Genomic DNA, 22049 nt, shown 5'->3' with positions numbered 1-22049 from the left:
GGGATGTTCAGTGGGATATTCAGTGGGATGTTCAGTGGGATATTCAGTGGGATATTCAGTGGGATATTCAGTGGGATGTTCAGTGAGATATTCAGTGAGATGTTCAGTGGGATATTCAGTGGGATGTTCAGTGGGATATTCAGTGAGATATTCAGTGGGACATTCAATGAGATATTCAGTGGGATATTCAGTGGGATATTCAGTCCCCCAGGTCAGTTCCCCTCTGCAGCCTCCCCATCTGAACCCAGATGTGCAAATTCAGAACCTCCTGCCTTCCTTCCTGACAGCAGGGACAGAAGCAGCTCTGAATGGATTCTTGACAAACAGCACCTTCCCCTCCCTGCTGCAACACCCCAGTGGTGTGAGCAGCAGCTCTGTGCAGCCACAGAAGCCAGAGGAGCAAACTCAGGATGCTCACCCTCCACAGCAGGTACAGGGCCACTATCACCTGGAAAGGGGCAGACCAAATCATGTTGATGTAGGTGGTCAAGTCCATGAACCTCTGAGCATCCACAGACATCAGATTCACAATCTCACCCACAGTAGAGGTTTTCCTGGCAGAATTTGTGATAACAAGTGCCTATGTGTAGATGAAAAATAAACAATTAGAACAACATGAGGATACACTTAGCCATTTGCATTTTCTCCACAGAATTCAAGAACTTTACAGAACTGCTTCTTTAAAATCACAAGAAATCATTTTCCTCCTTTGTATTCTGTTCACCCTGTTTACCCTTGCAAAATGCAAGTAGTAGAGTTTGAATCAATCAGCCAGGTTTAAGCTAATACAGAATTAAAGTCAATAAGCAAACTTTGGGGTATGGGCTGGTGGTTTATTGCTTGGGGGTATCCTTTACTTGGTTTGTTATGTGTTTTTGTTTTAGTGTAGAAGTGGAATCTTCACTTCTTGCAACACATTTTCCTCACACAGAGCTATCAGTCCTCAGCTTTCTAAAATGTTCCAGCTTATTCTAAGATGGCACTGCTGGTAAATCCCAAATGAAGCTGTAAATGCAGATGCATCTTTAATTTCTGCACCAACTGAAGCACTACACTCTCTGAGTCTAAATGAGGGAAGTTTTCTTGGCAGTGAGAAGTATGTTACGTAGCAAATTAAAAAACTGCTGTGGCTTAAAGGCTTTTATTTTTAAAACAGACATGCTCTTACTCCTATGAAGAGTCAGGAATCAGCACACCAGAGTCACCTACCTCATGATTCAGAATTAAGTGATGCACTCTCACAGTCACAGGGAGTGTATATTTGCAGTGACAGCATTGTTGCACACTAAAGAAACACATACCTTTCTGTAAATTACACCAACAATGGCTGTTTTCAGCCTCATTCCAGTCACAAAGCAAATATGAAAATACTGGTGAAGAATCAGTGTCTGAAGACAGGCAGACACAAACAGCAGTGCTGTATAAAAGTAGCCATGCCAGTTTGGGGCAGCTCTGTTGTCCACAAAGTTGAGCAGCAATCTGTGGGGAGAGAAATGAGTCCTCTGACAGATGGAAAACAAAACCAAATGCAATGGTTGCAGCCTTAGGTTATTGCAAACATTGTACTGGTCACACAAGCACCTGATGGACCAAACTCAGATAAAACACTTGAACCAACTTCTCAGAAACTGGAGATCATTTTGAGTGAGCATCCATCACTCCCTCCTCAATGTGAACCACAAGGTGACACACAGCTGCATGCACAGCACTCTGCTGGAGCTGCACTGAAAATCCTCCTGTCCCCTCCACTCAAACACAGCCACCTGCAGCTCCTTGACTTGTTAGCTCAGAGCTACAGAACCCTCCCAGCCCTCAGCTCTCTGATGGGCAGCACAGAATAATCAGCTCAGAACTGAGTAAACTCTCCTGCTGTTGCTGATGATGTTCCTGCCCTGCCTTCCTGCTGCTGAAAAGGAAAAGAAGCAGTCAAACATTTATTGCAGGAATGTTGTAATTCGAAAACCAATGGACTGAAATCATGTTTGTCCATGGTCTCTCCCTTGTATGACAACTCTTCCTCATTTTAGCAGCTGAAGGCAAAGCAGCTTGGGGAGTGAAATACCAGCATGCTTTAAATCCTGTTCACATCCTTTTAATACAGTAATAAAGTATATAGGGCTTACCTCAGAATTTCTGGGCCTGCAAACATCAAGAGATCATGTGCAGCTTTAAAAAGGAAGCTCATGAAAAAATATGGCCCAAAGGTTTTGTATAACACCTTGAATAAAGATGCTTCAGAGCTCTTCTGAGATGGTTTTATAATCAAAGCTTCAACCTCTTCTGTCACATCACCATTTGAGTCTCCTGATTTTTGCTGCTTTTTGGGTGCATATACCATATTTAGTGGTTGCCTGAAAAAAGATTAGGTAAAGAATGTGGCCTTTATTCAAGCATAAAGCCAGCTGGCAAAATGTACACTACACAAATGAGATGTAAATGAGCTGCTTATCATGATTCTTAACAGTTTAGCTGAGTTTTGCTGTCAAACATTTTTAATCATACAACATAATTAAATGAACTGGCTGTTCAGAAATGGCTTTCTTTGCTTGGATAGGTAACATTCCTGTACATCTCTCCCTCGAGTCTGCCCTGGGGAATGAGGAACAAAGCTGTAAGTTGTAAGCTTGAAGAGCAGAGACATTATTATTCTAGAAGCCAGTGAGCTGAACTTTAACAGACATCAAGGCTTCACTGCAGCACCAGAGTTAAAAGACTGGAGCCAGGTTAATGCCAAGACACATCCAATGGACTGGACACATTCTTTTCTTACATCTGGCTTATGCTAAACTCCCTGCTCTGAACTTCTGAGGACAAGCTGTATGTAAAACACACTGTGTAAGCAAGCACACAGTTCCCCTTCAATGAAAAGGTGCTCCTGTTTGCTGCAGCCAGGGATGATGAAAGCAGCATGGAGACTGCAGGCATGCAGTCTTTCTAATTTTAGCCATCTGGCTCAGATGCTCAGACTCCCTATATAGTCAAAAGAAAGGAATAAGCTGCTCCCTTTGACACCCTGAAATACCCTCCCAAGGCTTCACCAGCTACAGAGGGAGCCCAAGCTCCTAAATTACACAACATCACTTTGTGTCCAAACATTCCCTCCCCAGGGAAAAAAACCACACATCAAAAGTGCCAGTAATGAGTTTGAGATCAAAGACTGAGGGAAAGCCAGCTGTCCATAGAGCAGCAGCACAGAGCCCTCCTTGGTCCCTGCTCCCCCAGGACAGACAGAGCCCCACAAAGGCAGGGCTGGTAACAAATGGCAAACACCTCCAGGGAGAGCCTGAGCCACCTGAGCTCCTAAACCTCTGCATTTTGGCAGAACTGAAAGCCAGCATAGCTGAACCCACCTCTTGGTCTTTGACCACTCTTTTGCCCAGTTTCTGGCCAAACCTGGCACTACTTCTTCTGATTTGTCCTCTTTATTTAGTGACCACAAATCCTTGGCCTCCAAAGGGTTCCGGTAACCCCGGATCATCAACCTGCAGCAGAAGGAATCAGCACAACTTTAAGAACACTAGAAATGTTTGTGCACACACACAAAAGAAAATAGATAAATATAGATACAGCTGCACCCAGCCCCAGAACAGGGCCAGCTGTGCACAAAGCTGCAAGCAAGCATTAGTGCCTGCAGCAAAACAGGTCCAATGCTAACACATACATCCTCCTGCCTTAATGGGAGAACTAGACACCACAACTTCTAAGGATCCAGGACATGCCACTGAACTCAAATCCCAGGGAAAATACAAGAAAGGATGATGTGATCTCATTTGAAAATCAGCCAAGCAATTAATATTCCCATGCCTAGCAAGTTTCAAAATCTTTATTAGCCTTTAATTTCACAAGGCAATTCCTTTCATCTCGCTTTCTGTTGGAACTGTGGCCAAGTACCAGCCACAACTATACACCAGTATTATTTCACATGCTTCTGTGTTTTAACTCACAAATCATACAGCACAAGTAAAATTAATTTAATGGGAAAAAAGAGTCTATTAGACAAAAAGAGGTCACAGTTTTCAATGTCTTCATTTCTAAATACAGCAGACAATTTCTCCTTTCTTATATTTCCCAAGGATGTTTTTTTATTTTATTCCTTCATCAAACATATTAAATACAGACTGGCAAAATTTTAAATTACAAAGACCCTACAAAGGAAATTTTAAAATATTAAACAAGTTGTTGGAAAAATAATAATAATTTAAGCTCTATACCAAACAACCAACCAAAACAACCAGAATGATTGTTGCACAATTCTTGTTAATGTAACTCTGAAAGCAGGATCCCAGAGTGGCATCTAACTTGAACTGGTTCTTTATGCAACAGCTCAGTCTTACCCAGTGATCCACCAGAATGTGATTCTTGAGAGGAAAGAAGCACTGAACTCTGGGCATGGGTTCTAAAGGAGAGAAAAAGCAATGAATCCACACACAAAGTGACTGCAGGGCCAAAAGAAACAAGCAAAGAAGAAAAGATGTTTTTGAAACTCCTTTTGCTTACAGTATTTTTTCCCATTACTAGAACTTGCCATTCTGCTGCTGAGAGCTGGTCCAGCTCCAGGCAGAGCCCCAGGGCTGCCAGCAGCTGCAGCTCTGGGACACAGCAAACAGCTGGACCAGGGCAGCCAGACTGGCCTCCAGATGTCAGGGTCAGTGCAAGGTATGCCACCATGGGAGGCCACAAATATCTTAATTGGGTAGTTCATTAATTATGAACGAAAAATTCAGTTCTCCTGCTCTAGCAGTGAAGTGCTGGGACTCCATCAACACAGATGCACAAATGAAAAAGACATTCTAAATTCCTAGAAATACCCAGAACAGAAAAACAAACCACTGTGGTCTCAAAACACCTCACAATTATTACAACCATGATCAAAGAAGAAAAGGTTTCCTTACACCCACAGCATCCTGTGAAGTACATTTAACTCCTGAGTGAGATGGAAAGAACCAAAGGCTCAGCACACACACACACACTGGCACTGCTGCAGAGGGAACTCTGGCATTCAGGAAATGCAGCCATGGACCCTTCCCACAGTGACAGCAGCATTTATTTCCCCCTCACACATTTCACACCTTCCTTCATCAGCCAGTGTCACTTAACTGCCATCAAACCAGAATCAGACCTTGTAGAAATACAAAATTCCTGAACTCAGCATGCCCAAACTCCAGGCAGTGTCACCCCCTGTGACCCAGAACATCCAACCCACAGCTGGAACAGGATGATCCAGCATCTCTTGGGTCACTTTACATCCAGGCCACAGAGCTGGCACAGATAATTAAGAACACACACAAAAAAGGGCACACCTAGGTAGAATTAAATATCTACATCCAAATCAGCCCCTAACATTAGCTGCTCTTGCATCTGAGCTGATTAAATCTTGACATAAGAAAGGTAAAAACAGAAGTCAAACTCATCTGCCCAGGTTCAAAAGCTTTTCAGGTCTAAATTCTTCCCCATGTCCCAATGAAATGAACCCACATGTTACAGCCTATGAACAAATCAGATAACCAGGAGCACTGCCTTCCAAACCAGTATTTCCCACTGACTGCCAGCAGCATGACAACATAAATACATGCAACTTATCCTTCAGGAATGCTATTCAGCAGTGACTGCAACAGAACTTTTGTGCTTTTTATTGCATACAGCCCCTCCCTTCCCCCAGTTTTACATGTTAAGGGCTTCTCTTGCATCACCAAATAAAAAACATAATTTTAATTATTTGTCATCTGGGGTACTATGAAGCCCATTACACAGAATATTGCACATATGATACTTGGCACTGTACAGACTCACAGGATCATTTACTGTTTCAGAAAACAAAGGTGGTTGCTCTGGAAAACAACACAGGATGAGCTCTACTAATACCAGGACAAAGTAGATGCAGAAGGTGGCATAACGAAATGCATCCTCATCAGCACCCTGCAAAGGAAGGCAATATTCCAATTAGAAGCCTTGAAGAATTAATTTTAAATAACATGGTTAAACAGAAAACAGCTCCTTACTGTAAATTCTGCAAACTAAGTGCTACACTACTCACTCCCATGCAAATTAAAGTCAATGGCTGTTTTGGTAAAGGGAAGGTAATGAGAGGGGAGAGGATATGAAAGACATTTATTTTTATTCAGTCACTACCGTTAAAATACAAGCATGAATTTCTTATGTAAAAAGTTCTCTTTAATCCAGGGTTTGTGCCAACACAGCCCCAATTTGAAGTCAGTGTATCCCTTACAGGAGCAAGACATTTATGCACTGGGTAGCAAGGAGTACTGAAAGCAAATTCTAAAAATGAGGATGCACACAGAAGAGGAGCAGAATTGACATTACACTTTGTTCCACTGTGTGTAAAATTCAGAGGTTCTTTCAGTTTTTTAGACTGGGACTGATGCACAACACAAGCCACAGAAACCAGAGCACAGGTATAGATGGGCACACCCACCCAGTAAAATCCCACTCTCAACAGCTGAAGACAAAAGTTGGCTGGAAGTTCTCAAAATTGCCAATGCAGCTTAAAGAAATAAAATGCCACTTGCAGGCAGCTCCACAATTAGTCTGATATTTGAGGGGATCTCAATACAGGGCAAGTTTGCATGAAAATGTTTCACTTTGTTTAGCCCAGGGAGGTGAGAGCTCAGCAGCACTGAACCAAGTGTTTGAGGAAATGCACTGCAGAGTCAACAGGAAGATGATGGGAGCAGGCAGCCAGAGCAGTGTGATAGCACAGGGCACTCCAGTGCACATCACATCCTCCAGCAGCCAGCCCACTTCTCTGGCAACTGCTGCTCAACCTCATTAAACTCATTATGAAACTCAGCAGCATCTCAAAACACCACACATCAATTCTTGCTTCCCTTGCTGTTACAGCCCAAGGAATGAAGGTACACTACCTGAATCATTAACTGCTCTATCACTGCAGCATTTGGGGTTATTTTCAACTGAGTGAGGCTAAAATTCACTTACCATATTTAAGGCATGTTTTATTTTGGATATAAAAATCACTGTGGCACATAACAACGAGATGAACCAGAAAATTGTCATTACACCTGAAGACTGGACTCCTTTTATTCTTTCATACTGTATTAAAAATGTGGCAAGCAACTGTAGATAAATGAGATGGAAACATATTCACAAATTAAGTTTTACAAGATGTTACGCACATGTCAAAGGTATAGTGCTAAATTCTGCTTATTTAACATTTCTAATCCAGTATCTCCCACACCTTTTAAACCCCTAAACCCTTTCTAAATTTTAAATGTAATTCCAAAATAATTTAAATAGGAAATTCTCTTTATCACTAAAGGTAAGGAGTGGACAAAAAAGGAAAAAGGAATATGCATTAAAGAGAAATAAATGATCACATACACAAAAGTACTGTCAAAAGCTGCCAACCTTCTTTACTTTTCTATCTCTACATCACAAATCAACATGGAATTAGAGCATTTCCTGACTAGTTCTTTTTAAAGTAAATACATTACTTTCCATACAAGCCCCAACACCAAACACTGACAAGTGTAAGTTTATTTCTGTATTTTGTGTGTTTCCAGAGTCCTTTAGGAAGCTGGTGTGTCTCACTTATCTACTGCAACATTCAATTTCAATCAGCCTGACAAAAGCTTGACAGTTGCATTATTAAATGAGCACAAACTGCTTAACAGCTCTTGCATTTATCAGTATGTCTGAGGGCTGTTTGGGGTTTTTGTTTGGTTGTTGTTGGGGTTGAGCATCATGTTTAATCACCACCATTAAGGCAACTGCCAGCAAGTGAAAAGAAAAAATCTTCCCTGAAGTGCAGGTTGCAGGGATATGGTGTGAAATCAGAAAACCCAGCACATCTGGGTCAAAGGGGACACCTGTGTGACTTATGGCCTTCAAGACTTCCCACTGTGCCATCAAAGATAACACACAGGAATGTTATATCAGAGTTTGCAATGAGATATTTCAACAGTTTCCCCCCAAGTTCAGTGGTTTGTATTATCTAGGTTGAATCAGATCTCTTGAGTTGATTCCTCTACCCCATGCCTGAGCCAAACTATGGAATGGATTCTAGCTCAGGCTAGATGTTTGTTCTATTTTTTTTAATTAAAAGCAAGCAGGTATTTCACAATCAGTATTTCACAGCTCAGCTACAGAAGAAGTCTCTATGTAAAGGCTGCAGCTGAAAGGATTACAGCACTGTGAATAATACAAGATGGTGTTACTGCTGACAGCTTTGCATGGACAATGGCCATGCAGAAGAACTTACCATTGTTATACCCAAAACTGTAGGGCTAATGAGAAAAAATGGAGCTCGAAAAATATTTTGACTTCTTTCCCAGAAAGAGTAGAAAAGGTCTGCCCAGCAGACTATCCAGAGTATTAAGCCCAAAGCCTGCAATAAAAGAATTGTCTTTAATACATCAATTCACAAAGGTAATGCAGCACAATATATAGATGAACACTAGATGTTATGTGTTAGCAGAAGTCATAATCTGATCATATCATTTGGGCAATTCTACCACATACACAAAAGAAAAGCAATTTGGTGTTAATTATTAATTCCTACTAGGAGAAAAAAGGTAACTGATTTTTAATACCATGCAATTCAGTCTATTATGCAGCACAAGGCTGATCTCCTGAATTGCAGAGAAAAAAACCCTCCAATACACCATGTTATTACAGCCCTTCTTAAAAGTTTGCACTTATTCTACAGGGAAGGAAAAAAACCCAGAAACATTAAGTACCTATTTCATAAGAGAACACCTGCAGCAGCTCTAGAAATGTATGCTGTGTAACTAAAGAAGCTGACAGGATAATAAATTCTTTTTATGACAGAAATAAGGGCCCTGAGATTGAGCTGCCTTAAAATAGTCTCCAACTGGTCTTTAAAAGGATTTGCATGTTTGTTGCTACGCCAGGGTAACTTTCAGAAGGCTGATAAAAGGGCAAAGGAAAGAGGAAGGGCTGGGAAATCAAACACAGGCAGAACAAAGAAATGAAGTGTGAAGTGTGGCCGCAGGTTGAGAGTGGTGCTGGAGCACAGCTGCATTATTGACAGAGCTGAGAGCTGGCAGGGCAGGCAGGGCAGGACAGGACAGGGCAGGGCAGGCAGGGCTGGGCAGGGCAGGGCAGGGCAGGCAGGGCAGGGCAGGGCAGGGCAGGCAGGGCAGGGCAGGGCAGGGCAGGGCAGGCAGGGAGGGCAGGGCAGGGCAGGGCAGGACAGGGCAGGCAGGGAGGGCAGGGCAGGGCAGGGCGGGCAGGGCGGGCAGGGCAGGGCTGGGCAGGGCAGGGCAGGGCAGGCAGGGCTGGGCAGGGCAGGGCAGGGCAGGACAGGGCAGGGCAGGGCAGGGCAGGGCAGGGCAGGGCAGGGCAGGGCAGGGCAGGCAGGGCAGGGCAGGGCAGGCAGGGCAGGGCAGGGCAGGGCAGGCAGGGCAGGGCAGGGCAGGGCTGGGCAGGGCAGGGCAGGGCAGGGCAGGGCAGGGCAGGGCAGGCAGGGCAGGGCAGGGCAGGGCAGGGCAGGGCAGGGCAGGCAGGGCAGGGCAGGGCTGGGCAGGGCTGGGCAGGGCAGGCAGGGCAGGCAGGGCAGGACAGGGCTGTACAGGGCAGGGCAGGGCAGGGCAGGGCAGGCAGGGCAGGGCAGGGCAGGGCAGGCAGGGCAGGACAGGCAGGGCTGTACAGGGCAGGGCAGGGCAGGCAGGGCTGTACAGGGCAGGCAGGGCAGGGCAGGCAGGGCAGGGCAGGGCAGGGCAGGGCAGGGCAGGGCAGGCAGGGCTGTACAGGGCAGGGCAGGGCAGGGCAGGCAGGGCAGGGCAGGGCAGGCAGGGCTGTACAGGGCAGGGCAGGGCAGGGCAGGGCAGGGCAGGGCAGGCAGGGCTGTACAGGGCAGGGCAGGGCAGGGCAGGCAGTGCGGGCAGGGCAGGGCAGGCAGGGCAGGGCTGGGCTGGGCAGGGCTGTACAGGGCAGGGCAGGGCAGGGCAGGGCAGGGCAGGCAGGGCAGGGCAGGGCTGGGCTGGGCAGGGCTGTACAGGGCAGGGCAGGGCAGGGCAGGCAGGGCAGGGCAGTCAGGGCAGGGCAGGGCAGGGGGATGCACAGGCACAAACCGTTTTGGCTCTGCTCAGGGTGGAGAGCTGGATGTAGCCCCGGTCATGGTGGCGAAGGTACAGCCAGTACCCTGGCAGGCACAGCCACAGGTAAGCACAGGGGATCCACAGCAGGACTGTGTTCTGAAAGCACGGGGTGAAGTCTGGATCTTCTGTGTGCCAGGTCAGGTTCCAGTCCTGGGGCAGGAAAACAGGGGGAGTTACAGAAAAAGCCATAAAAACAGCAACTCCGAATAAAAAAATCCACAACAAGGCACAGAACCAAGTACAAGGCTCACCCTTGCAGCTCAATTCCTACTCAACAAGAAGAGAATGTAAATTGACAATTCAATGTTTTCCTGCTTCTCTCAATACAACTTTCAAACCCAAGGTAAATCACCACACGATCAAACCAAAACTGATGTTCACAGTAATAAAAACGTGACCATTCTAATTACTGCCACAAGGACTATTCACAATGACAGACTAGCAGTAACATGAGCTTTCATACCTTATTTACAATTGCTCTGAGTTAGGAAAATCTCATGCAGCAAATTTTAAGTCACTGACCTTGGTGAAAAATTATCACATGCAACACTTGCTCTCAAGTGCTGTAGATTTTTGACTCTCCAACAGAATAATGTAATGCAGTGTTGCAGCTATAGATGGACTGCAATTATTCAACAGTCAAAGCATTGCTCCCAGGCTGCTGTTTAAAAGTCACTGAGCCAAGAGCAGCATGCCATGCCCAAAGGCTTGTTGACTCTAGTGTTAACTTTTCAGGGGCAAAGCATTTTTTCAGGCAGTTGCACAGCTTACACTACACAAAACACCAGCACCACTCCTGGGACAGAATGCTGTTCCTTTATAAAAGCCTGAGCTGGTCACTGAAACAGGTGCTATTATCCACATTTCATAGATGAGGAGACAGAACCAAAAGCAGCTGTAGTGCCTGTTCCCTCTATTCCAACATCAAAGCCAAAGGCAGATCCCACTGCCCAGAACCACCACACTTTGATCCTTGTTTGCCCCCTTGTTCCACTGAATAAACAGCTTCAAACACAATTACAAAGAGATCATAGATCTGAAGAGGAATTGTCCTTCCCCACTTCTCTCAATTTCTATCAGAATCTGGGATTTGATATGACAGACAGCATACACAGGATACTCAGCTGTTATTCTTCTCCTCTAATTCTCCAGCAGTCTAAAAATTCTTCTCACTTTGTATCATTTTTAATTTTCCATTTTTAGGAAATCTCTGAGCTGACTACAGCAAATTCAAAGATGAACATAAGCATGGCCAGGTCTGTTTGAGGGGGTCTGTGCAGGGGTCACAAGCTGTTTGTGACAAGGCTGCAGCTGTGACTCTGGGCAAGCCACACACTTATTGGATTTCCTGACTGCATAACTCATCAGAAATTTCAGCTGAGTCATCCTTACATTTCACCACCACACAAACGTTCTTGGCTTTCTGATCCCCAGCTGCTCCACTCCAGTACAACAGCCAAGGAAAAGTCTCATGACTCCGCAGAACAGTTTACAATTCACAAATTGAGATAGTTGAAAGATTATACAAGCAAATCAACAGGATGTGATCAGCTTTACAAGAAACAAACAAAAGCACTGACATCTTTTTACTGAGTAAACTTTAGGAGATCTACACGCTGTTTAGAAAGTTGCACACTCCTTTTTCTCTGTAACTGCTTGCTATAAAATGAGTCTGGCAAACAGCAGCAAGGTCAGAGCAGGTAATGCATGTCACTGCCACGTGGCAAACCAAGAGCAAGAAGTGCTGGAGGTGTGACTGCTACGCACACTGGCTGGAGGATACTCTGAAAATCAAAACATGCAGCCTTCCATTTGACTGTCATATTTATGAGATATCTGGAGGTGTTTGTTTCTGCATAAAAGGCAGGGCTGTACAATGCAATGGTACTTCAAGGTTCAGAACAGAAACATGGGACAAAGGGCAGTTTAGGGCCAGACTATTGCTAGAATTCAACAGCAACATCAGTTCTTTCACCTTGTCAGGGTTTCATCCAGAGGCTGATGCTATCAAGCAGGAGCACACTGAGCTTTACAAACACTTCTCTGCACAGAAGAAATGGCAAACACAGGTGAGAGGAAGGAGCCACTTCACTCAGTCTGTGATCAGCCTCAGTGGGCAAAGCTGGAGGAACTCAACCCACCACAAAAGGCAGGCATACCCTAAATTCTGCACCGAGGAGATTCTGCTTCAGGAGACTCCCTGCAGCTGGAAATCGTGTCACTCTCATCATGCAACCAGCATGCACTCACACTGAAATTACAGGTTCAGTTACACAAGTCCAGACGAGTTCTGGCAGCACAAGTACACGCTTCTCCTTTGCCTTAACCCAGTTTCAGTTTTGGTTTTTCTTCATCACAAACAAAATGCAGAAACACTCACTGAAGCAGACCTTTGTATTTAACAGACGTTAATTAACAAATTAATGACTTTTTTTCTGACTCAAGTTTTAGAAATACTGTTTTAGCAAGTTCCACTAAAACATGAAGTTGCTCCATTTTTGTCAGCTCAAAGATTAACAATTTTCACTATGACTGATCAGTTAACTCTTCTACTGTGCAGTCACATCAAATGACAGATATAACCACTGAAAGCCTCCAAAAACTAGCAGCCTCCTGCCATAAAGAAGAGGAGGAAAAAAGGGGGTAAAGCTGTTGGACTGTATAATCTGGAAGCAGCCTTTATTTTAATCTGTGACTGCAGGAACCCACTGGAGCAGAATCAGTCAGATCCTTGTTCCTTTCTTGGTAGCTGCTGGGAGGGATGTTGGTGTAGTTTTAGTGTAGTCCAGAAGAACCATATCTCAGATGTTAAATAGTTTCAGGTTGGTTTTTCTTTTCAAAAATTCCTTAACAATTTTAAAGTTTCCTAGAATAGCAGATGGGTATTTTTAACTTTACCTGACCTGCTTCTCAGTTTTCATTTCTATCATCAGCACTATGGTTCAAAAATACCAGTCCACAGTTTCAGTGCCCTGTTGCATGTTTTCTCTCATGGCACAAAAACACTTTCTATCACATCTGAAATGAAAACCTGTCTACAAGAAGGGTGCAAAAAACCCTTGGCACTCCCCAGAACCAAGTGGATCCATTCGCAGGTAATCCACTTACTTAAGAGTGCATAAAACCTAGGAAAATTTCAAGCTATACTAATTCCTATCTAAAATTCCAGGAAGAGGCAAGATAACAGCACTGGCAGTAGAAGTGTAAGACAAAGTTTGCCACACAAAATCCATTTGCTCTGCCTTAGCTGAGGGCAGGCAGGGCAAGGAGAGCTGCAAGCCCCCAGCAGGGCTAACCTGAGCAATCAGAGCATTTGGTGCCAGCCAGGAAAGGCTGGCAAGGGAGCAGCCAGGGGCTGCTTGTTCTCACTCAATAATCCCTCTTGACCCACAGCACATTTTACAATTCTCACTGGCAGAAATGGAGAGACCCAAATTGCTGGGTTTCATGCCTGCTGTGTGCAAGTGTGCTAAAGATGCAGGCTGACAGCCACACTGTTAAATCCACCTGCATGAACCAAACTGTGACTGAAAAGTGACTTGAAATATTACCACACAGCTATGTAAAAAATGAAATTACAAAACCATACCGGAATCTTAACACCATGATCAACAATTCTCCAACTGGAGTTTGACACTGACATTGTGCACCCACTACTTCAATATCACCCACAGAAGAACCACCTCCCTTGTAATACCAAGATAAAGTTTCTCAGTCTTATCTCCCCAACAGTAAAAAAGGCTTTCTGTTTAATGCAATGTTTACATTTAGTCGAGTGAAAGTAATTAGCTCTCTCAGGCACTAACACTGTAATTGCAGCTGACTACTTTCATTATAATGGTTCATCACTCTCCCACTGAAATAGGAAGTCGTACAGTCTGCCAGCTCTAGACACAGGAGTGAAATTTTCCCAGTGCAGCACCTATAGAAGCATGAGCTGCCTGAAGCACTCCCTCTCTCAGGCTGTGCTGAGCCCATCTATCTCAGACTGCAAATTTCCTGCTCCTGCACTTCAGATGAGCAGCATCAGTGCAAGAGGGAGGGGGTAAGGCAAGTGCACAACAGGACCTCTCCCTTTAAGGCTGCTCTGAAGGAACTCTGACCTGGCTGTAGAAAGTCCCTGATACCTGATATGCCATCTTTGCTCTGCCATTCACATTTTGGAGTCAGATCATTAAACTGTGCTGAGGCTCTCCATCTCAACAAGCACAATCATGCACAATCTCCACCAGCATCAGACCTGCTCTGCTGCCCAGGCTGCACCACAGGGATGGTAAAACAAGCAACAGGTATTTGTACAAGAAAAGTACTCCAGAATCCCTACACAAGTTTTCTAGCCCAGCCTCCCAAAATATCATGTGCAGACTGAGACCTCAGAAAACTGAAGACACCATGGCTCTTCTTCATTTCAAATTCTGAAATCTAAGCTTTATTCTTGAAGTATCTTAATGTTGTCAAAGACAAGATTGCTACAGCAGGAGGTGGAAAAGCTACAAAAAAACAATAATCACATAATAAACAAGGGTCCTAAATTTTTTTTATCATTTATATAACAAAGATTTAGGGGGGAACAACACCAATGTTTCTAGTGATGAGAAAATGCCCTTAATTTCTCATAATGTTTTCTATTATAAATGGTTTTAGCAAGTTATAAATTATTTTAATGGTTTAAGTTCTCATCAGTAATTACCTACATAATGCAGATATGACTTGTTAACACAGACAGGAAAAAGCCTCCACCTTCCAATAACTGGTCCTGAACTTAAATCTGTGTCTGTACCTCCTTGTCCCAAACCCACATGTGAATTTTTAACTAATGTTTACAAAAAGTTGAGATCCTTTATTATAGAAAGCACTGCATCAGCTGGAACTGTGTGTAAAATTCCAAGAAAAAAAAAAAAAAAAGCATATTTTGATTTTTTTTTTCCCCCATTATCCTAAAACAAGAAGCACGTGCTGACAAATTGCCAGAGAAAGGAGCACCTGCAGCTGTGGCATTTACAAGAGCTAAGCTCTGTAATCTAAGAAGCTAAAAGCCACCAAACTATGGTTCATTTTTTGTGTCAGAAAACATACAGCAGATTACATCAGCACGTGCAAAATTAAAATTTAGCCTCTCTCTACAGACACTGCATTTCCATACCCTGCCACGTCTGCAAGTACCATGACACAACATTTGGCCACTTAACAAATTATTTACCACTTCTAGTGTCAGAACATAAGGATGGCTTTACCCTTCTGCAAAGTTCTTCACTGAAATCACTAAAAGGAAACAAGAAAAGACTCCTGCTCCCATCTCACAGGGCTTCTGCTTCATGATGCAACAGCCTGTACCTTCAGCCCAAATCTCTGACAAATTTGGGTAAAAATCTCACCAAGGGACTCAGGTACCAGCTCCAGCTGGGACAAACTGTATGTGAAGCTACCAGAGAGAGAAAACAGCCCTGCAAGGAACTGTGACTCTAATAGAGTCAGCAAAAGGTCAGTGCCCTGCAAGGCTTTGCAGAGACGTGACCCAGAGTGACTCCAGCCAGCCCGGGCTGACCTGCACTGGCTCCCAGTATAGCACAGGCTTTCAGGGTGAACTGCACGGTAACTGCATGAAATGGCACCAGTTATTCGGGAGTTTTGCCATCTCTTTGAACTCTTCTGAGCAATTCTGAATTGCCAGCTGTACAATGACAGGTCATCTGTTTAGAAAATCCCCATCAACAACTGATTATCTGACTTAATTTCCCTGTATTTCCCTTAAATTGATCTATTCTGGATCAAGGGATATCAGTTTCATTTCTAATCTAATTTTTCTATGCAAATTTAGACCCTGGTTCATAAATGGAAGAAAGCTGAAAAATAAGCCTCTGGCTTTTCATCACTACAAACCACAACAGCCAAGGCATGAGAATCAGGCAATCTGCTGTTAATTCCAATAAAGCACCATTTTGTGGGAAGGTTTCGTGTTTATCACTCTGCTGCTACACTGTTCCGAACGCTGTGCACATCTGACCTTCCTGTGTCAGCAAACACAAGCAGCTCTGTGGTCTGCACTCACAGCTTTTATCCAGCTCAGCCAGAGCCCTCCCACAGCAGCTCCCAGCTCTGCCCCAGCACAGAAAAAGGACATATCTCAAGCAAAGAGCTGCCAGGGATGTGCCCATTTGCTGCCTATCTGCTGTGTGACAGCACAAGCCACTCATCTCAAACATGGAATTGCCCCTTACATAAGACTGGTTTTTCTTCAGAAGTCTATTTCGGTAAAACTACCAGTGTCCTCATAAATAACATAAGCACAGCAGCTGTTTGTGTCACACAGTATCACTGCACAAATGCCAGCTAATCATTCAAATGCATTCAAGAATATTAATACATTGTTTGTCTTACTAAAAGTCTATCAAGTTGCATTATGGGTCTCTCCCACTACAATGCCAACCAAATACAAAACACAACATCTTTGGACAAACACTAAGAAAATACATTTATTTAGGAACACAAACATGTCCCAAAGCCTCAGACAGAACTCTCCACAATGGCAAAGGAAGCAAAGCCAAATCCCTCCAAGCTGGTCCCCAGATTTTGTGTGAGGCTCTGCCTCACCTTCCCTCACCCAGTCTTTCTCCTGCAGTTTGTTTTTACACAAAGAAGTGCTAAACCCAGCCCAGAGTGTGGATCCCATTTCTTTACTGACAGTGAAGAGGCTTCACAAAATCTTTCTGAGCAAGCAGGGAAGAAACACGCCAGGGTTTACACAGCTTGAATCATTACAGGTCTCTAGCTTCCAAAACAAAACAGAAGCTCAACTTGCTTTTCTCCTAGAAGTGAATGCAATTACTTGCTTTCAATCATTTCTCAACAACAAAAAACCCAACTAGAAAACTGTGGGAAAAAAAAAAATCTGCATTTCCATTGAAATAAAGGACTTCTATCTAAATTAACTTTAAAAGACACAGTGTCTGCCTGTGAACGACATGATAGGAACTTATATAAATATAAACCATTTATCTCACATTCCCTTAAGTATAAACAAGAACCTCCAAAGTTTTAGATGCACATTTCCCACTTTTTCATAAAACCCTACTGAGAGCTTTGAAATCTCCAAGTGTCACAAAAACTGTTAACCTCTTTCTTTAACAATTTCAAACATGAAAAGACTCCTGCAAACATGATACTGCAGAGCTTTCAAGCTCTGAGAAAACCAAACTGAAACCAAGATTTTACCCAAAGAAAAACCAGGAGATGATTTCAAAATGCAGATGCACTGAGCCCTGTCGATGTGCAGCTATCTCCAGACGGGAAGGTCAGGAGGGCAGAGTGTGCAGTGAGTTCCACATCTGCTGTGACACTTATCCTGCTTACCTGGAAGCTCAGTGCTCTCACCCTGCTCTCCCTCTGCCTAGGGAGTCTAGTTCAAGAGAAACAAGATGCAGAAAAAAATCTATAAAAGAACTATATGCAGTAAAATCTGATTGCAATGAAGTTAACACACAGAATAGGGGCACAGAGATAACTTAGACAGTGATAAAGGAAAAAAAAATGGAGTGAAGAAGATGGCAATCGTCCCTGACCTTTCAAAGTAAGTATTAAATAAAACCAAACTGTTTAATACTCAGACAAGAACTTGCAACAATAACATTCCTTCGGTGTGCAAACAAGAAAAATCCTGGCCAGCAAAGCCTAAGAAGATTAGCACACAGTTTTTAAGGGTCCATTAGGTCCTTTCAGCCAGTCTCCCCCACAATTTAAAACGGAGTTGCCCAAAACTCAGGATCACCTTTGGCAGAAATCACATCCGAGTTTGCCATAAATCCCTCTGCTCCCCCAGCAAGGCTTCAGGAGCACCCAAAACAGCCGAGGCAGGCACCACAAGAAGGAATAACAGGAATAACAGGAATAACACCAATAACACGTGCCACTGTGTATCCACCATCAGCTCTGAGGAGCAGAGTGCAGCCCAGGAGAACAGCCCAACCACAGAGCACATTCTGGCTTTTCTGAAAGCCAGAAGCACTGCCTGTACACAGGCAATTTCTGAAAATCCACTGCAACCTCAGCTTTAAACAGCAGCAATAATGGAAAGGGCAGAAAAAGCAGAAGTCAGAGAAATTGGCATTTCTACTCTACCCTACTGGGAATGATGCAACAACAAAGTGGAAACAGAGTGTTACTAATGAAAACAAGTTCAGCACGAAGATTTTTCCAGGCACATCTCTCACTCAAATGCACAATTATTCTTCTGCAGGATGAGAAGAACCCAGAAATCAAACAACCACACCCATAGGATCTGTAGCTGGAAGAAATGAAAGGCAGAGTCCATGTGATTTGGAGGATGATAAATCCCAAAACTTTGGGAATCAATGCAACTAGTGGAAAAAATTGTATGTAGTTTTTACAAAAATACCCAAAATGTCTGTAATACATGTGAGAACAGTTTTCCTAATAAAAGAATCTGCTGCCAGAAATCCTATATAAACTAGTTGCTCCCTACATCCTATGTGCAGTTCTTCTTTCCACCTGATGTTACAATTCCACAGCTCAAAGAATGAGCTGGCAGCTCTTTTTCACAATCCTAGTATCTCGCAAGTCAGTTTCTCCATGAACTCGTTCTGAAATATGCATTCTCTTAAGCCCTTCAAATGAAAAGCCTCATTCTAGGGAAGAGAAAAAAAAATATGTGCAATGACAATTCATCACTTAGCCAGTTCTGAAAAACCTGAGAAATAGCAGAAAAAAGATATTAGTACAAGCAATATAAAAGCAAGTTAGCAGAGTCACTTTTGATCAGCTGGAATAAACTAACTGTCTGCGTCTTGATGATTTTAAAAATATCTACTCAGTAATATCTTAATGGTTCTTGAGATAAATAATACAATGGTAATTATTGAGACATCTGATTCCATTTTATTTTTCCACTAGTAAAGCAGCTCATTAGCTCAATACTGTTTGGCAAACATCTGATGAACACGCAAGTAGTTCCTTCCCCTATGTTGATTTCAGCAGCTCTCACTCCATGTTTATTTTCCTAAGCTCCCTCCACCCAAACTCTACACACCGCGGTATGTAAGCAGGTGCGTTTCTCTCGGTCTCTCCCGGTCAGAGCCGGCCCAGGCCGCGCCTGCAGCCGCAGAGCGGCTGAGGCAGAGCCAGAGCACGGCAGGGCAGAGCCGGCCGGGCCGCACAAAGCGGCTCCGGTGCGCGGCAGCCGCCAGGCACCGTTATTGTTGTTACCCGCACGGAACGCGGCGCGGCGGCCGCAGCCTGGGCGGATCCGTGTGCGGCCGCCCGGAGCTCGTTCCCGGTCTCCGGGCAGGTATCCCCTCGCCGTTCCCCGCTCCGAGCATCTCCCTGCCGGGAACGCGCCCACGAGGCGCGCCGGCGCCCGCTCCGCGACCCGGCCGAGCCGCGGGGACACCGCGTCCGGGGGAGACCGCGAGCAGCCGGCCCGGCCCGGCTCGGCCCGGCCCGCACCGCACCGGGCAGCGCTGCCCCTCGGGCTCCGTCACCGCCCCAGCCCCGCCCGGCTCCCCGCCATCCCTCCGTGCCGCCGCGGCCCGCTGGCGCCGCTCACCCAGAAGAGCTCGGAAGCGTCCGCGCTGCAGAAGCTCTCGATCCCCATGGAGCGCGGCGAAGCGACCGCGGGCTCCCGCGGCAGCGCTGCCCGTGCGCGGCTCTCCGGCCCGAGCGGCGGCGGCGGCTCGCGGCCCCGATTGGCCCCGCCTCACGGGGATGCCGGCCCGGCGCCGCCGCCGCCCGCGCTGCGCGGCCCCCGCCTCGGCCGCGTGCGGCACCGGGTCCCCGGGGCTGCCGGCGCCGCCCGAGCCTCGGCCGGAGCGCGACGCCTGCTTTGCTCGGCGCAGAAACGCCGCCGTCCCCGCAGCGTGCCCGCTGAGCGGCGGGATCGCCCCCCGCCGCCCCTGCAGCGCCCGGTCCTGCGGCACCGCTCCTGCCGCCGCTGCCCCGGGTGGCCGTGACGCATCTCCCGCGCCGTGGCACCGCTCCTCGGGGATCGGGGCACCTGGACCCAGCGACCGCAGCAGCGCCGCGGGACTGAGCCCAGGCACGGTCCTAGGGGAAGGCCTGGAAGGCCCAAGCTACCTGCAGCAGCTCACTTCCAGCGTGAACCAGTCGTACTGGTTTCAATGCCCTAAACTAGTTCAAGTTGACTAGCACGAACAGAGCCAAAGCAACTTCAGCTACAGCCAGATTTGCATCAAAACGTGCAGCAGTTGAGCTAACTGCACAGCCCTGTGGTTGCACTGGGTTGTGTCTCACAGTGCGCTCTTCATATCCTATTTGAAATGCACCAGATAAATCCACAGTGAGCTTGCCTGACTACTGTACCAGAATAGACCAGCTGGAGAATGGTGGGACATACGTAGGAATGGCATTGCATGCTGCAGGAAATAGCAGGGTGGTTACATAGTACTCTACACTAACATCTGAAATCTTTAATCACACAAACCACACTTTAAAATGCTCTTGCCCATCCAGGACAATTATGGTAACAGACAAAGTGGTTAAAAAGAGATAGGTCTTGTTTTTTTAACATATAACTTAAAAGCAGGCATCACACATACAAAAAGTATATCACGGACTGTTTCTTTATACACCTGCACTTTCCAAGCGGTGCTAGTGGTGGCCAGATTGTCCATCCGAGTGTGACATTCCTGGCTGTCCCCCTGGGTCCTGCATTCTCAGGATGTCAGATTGTCCATCCGAGTGTGACATTCCTGGCTGTCCCCCTGGGTCCTGCATTCTCAGGATGTCAGATTGTCCATCCGAGTGTGACATTCCTGGCTGTCCCCCTGGGTCCTGCATTCTCAGGATGTCAGGTGGAAAAGCAGCAGCAGCAGAGTCCAGCCCAGCCCAGCTCCCATCTGCATTGAGCAATGGAGCAGAACCATCACAGAAAGAGCAGACCACACTCAGTGGGTGTCACAAGTCCTGAGTTTGTCAGTTTAACCCACACTTTAATCAATATCATGTTAAAATCCTCATACTATTTCAAGAGAATAGCTAAATGTTCACACGGTTCCCTTTATTCTTATATGCAACATGAAGTAAGGAGTATCTAGATACATTTTAACCCAATTTTTTCTCAAGATATTAATGTAAGCTAAAAGACTAACAAAATTTAAATTTCACATTCCAAATACTTTTCTTTCAGACTGTCACCAATCATCATGCTCCATGTCAATGATGTTTCGCCTCAAATAATGATTCCCGGCTTTCTACCTCAAACTAGTTCTCTTCCAATTAATTCTATTTCCTTGCAAAACAAAGCACAGTTAAAATACAGAGTAAATAATTAATGTGAGAGGAAGCAAAAGAGTTCAGAAGAAAAATGTGACTGATTCAAAATATTTATTATGGAGGAGAACAAACAGAGCTGACACAAGGCCAAGCTTGCAGAGATACAGAACCAAGGTCTCAGAGTACCAGAAAGTCACTGAACATGAACTTCACAAACCATTGTTGTAAGAGCATCTTTTAAAACAGATTAATACAAGAAATATAAACTGAAATCTTGTTTTAAAAGGGGATTACCTAGCAAGCAGAAAAAAAGAACCACACAAAATTCTGTATGTTTCTTGTTTGTTTTGTTGGGGTTTTTTTTCCTAGGGTACTAGTCGAAGCAGGACAGGAAATTGGAGAAATGCGGAAAACTGCAACAACTTATCAACGGGAAACCAGGTGTGATGGAAGAGTGACTCATAAGGTCATGGAGAAGTTTAGCCTTGAAAATGCCGAAATGTACCTTTGAACAGAAGCAGCTGTTTGTCCCCGGAGTCACCCCGCGGCAGGGCGAGCACCGCCGGGACTCACTGACAGCGGCTGCTGCGGAAACACACGGACTCCACTGACTTTGCCACATTTTATTTTATTTATTGGCCTCTACCAGAGATGCTTTGGAAGACTGTCGTGTAAATATTTGCTTTGAGAGGAAATGTAAAAAATAAA

General features: G+C 45.2%; 1 protein-coding gene across 4 annotated transcripts in view; it reads right to left on the bottom strand.

The window, feature by feature from the left end:
• LOC306809411 (multidrug resistance-associated protein 1) overlaps positions 1-19773 on the bottom strand; it is a 44340-nt gene extending 24567 nt beyond the window's left edge. For 2 of the 4 annotated variants that reach the window (XM_079320897.1, XM_079320898.1), the window contains exons 1-10: positions 19657-19773; positions 10071-10247; positions 8237-8362; positions 6955-7092; positions 5791-5916; positions 4335-4396; positions 3351-3482; positions 2124-2351; positions 1302-1479; positions 419-580 (exon numbers count right to left, since the gene is read on the bottom strand). In XM_079320897.1, the coding sequence (XP_079177023.1) occupies positions 419-580; positions 1302-1479; positions 2124-2351; positions 3351-3482; positions 4335-4396; positions 5791-5916; positions 6955-7092; positions 8237-8362; positions 10071-10247; positions 19657-19704 (1377 nt within the window). In that variant the 5' untranslated portion in view covers positions 19705-19773. The remainder of the gene's footprint in view (positions 1-418; positions 581-1301; positions 1480-2123; positions 2352-3350; positions 3483-4334; positions 4397-5790; positions 5917-6954; positions 7093-8236; positions 8363-10070; positions 10248-19656) is intronic. The other 2 variants (XM_079320899.1, XM_079320900.1) reach the window with 2 other exon arrangements.
• Positions 19774-22049: the final 2276 nt, after the last annotated feature.

This window comes from Erithacus rubecula, assembly GCF_903797595.1.
Source record: "Erithacus rubecula genome assembly, chromosome: 17".
Classification (NCBI taxonomy): Eukaryota; Metazoa; Chordata; class Aves; order Passeriformes; family Muscicapidae; genus Erithacus; species Erithacus rubecula.
Note: the sequence above shows the minus strand (reverse complement) of the source record. Positions and strands in the feature narration are given on the sequence as shown.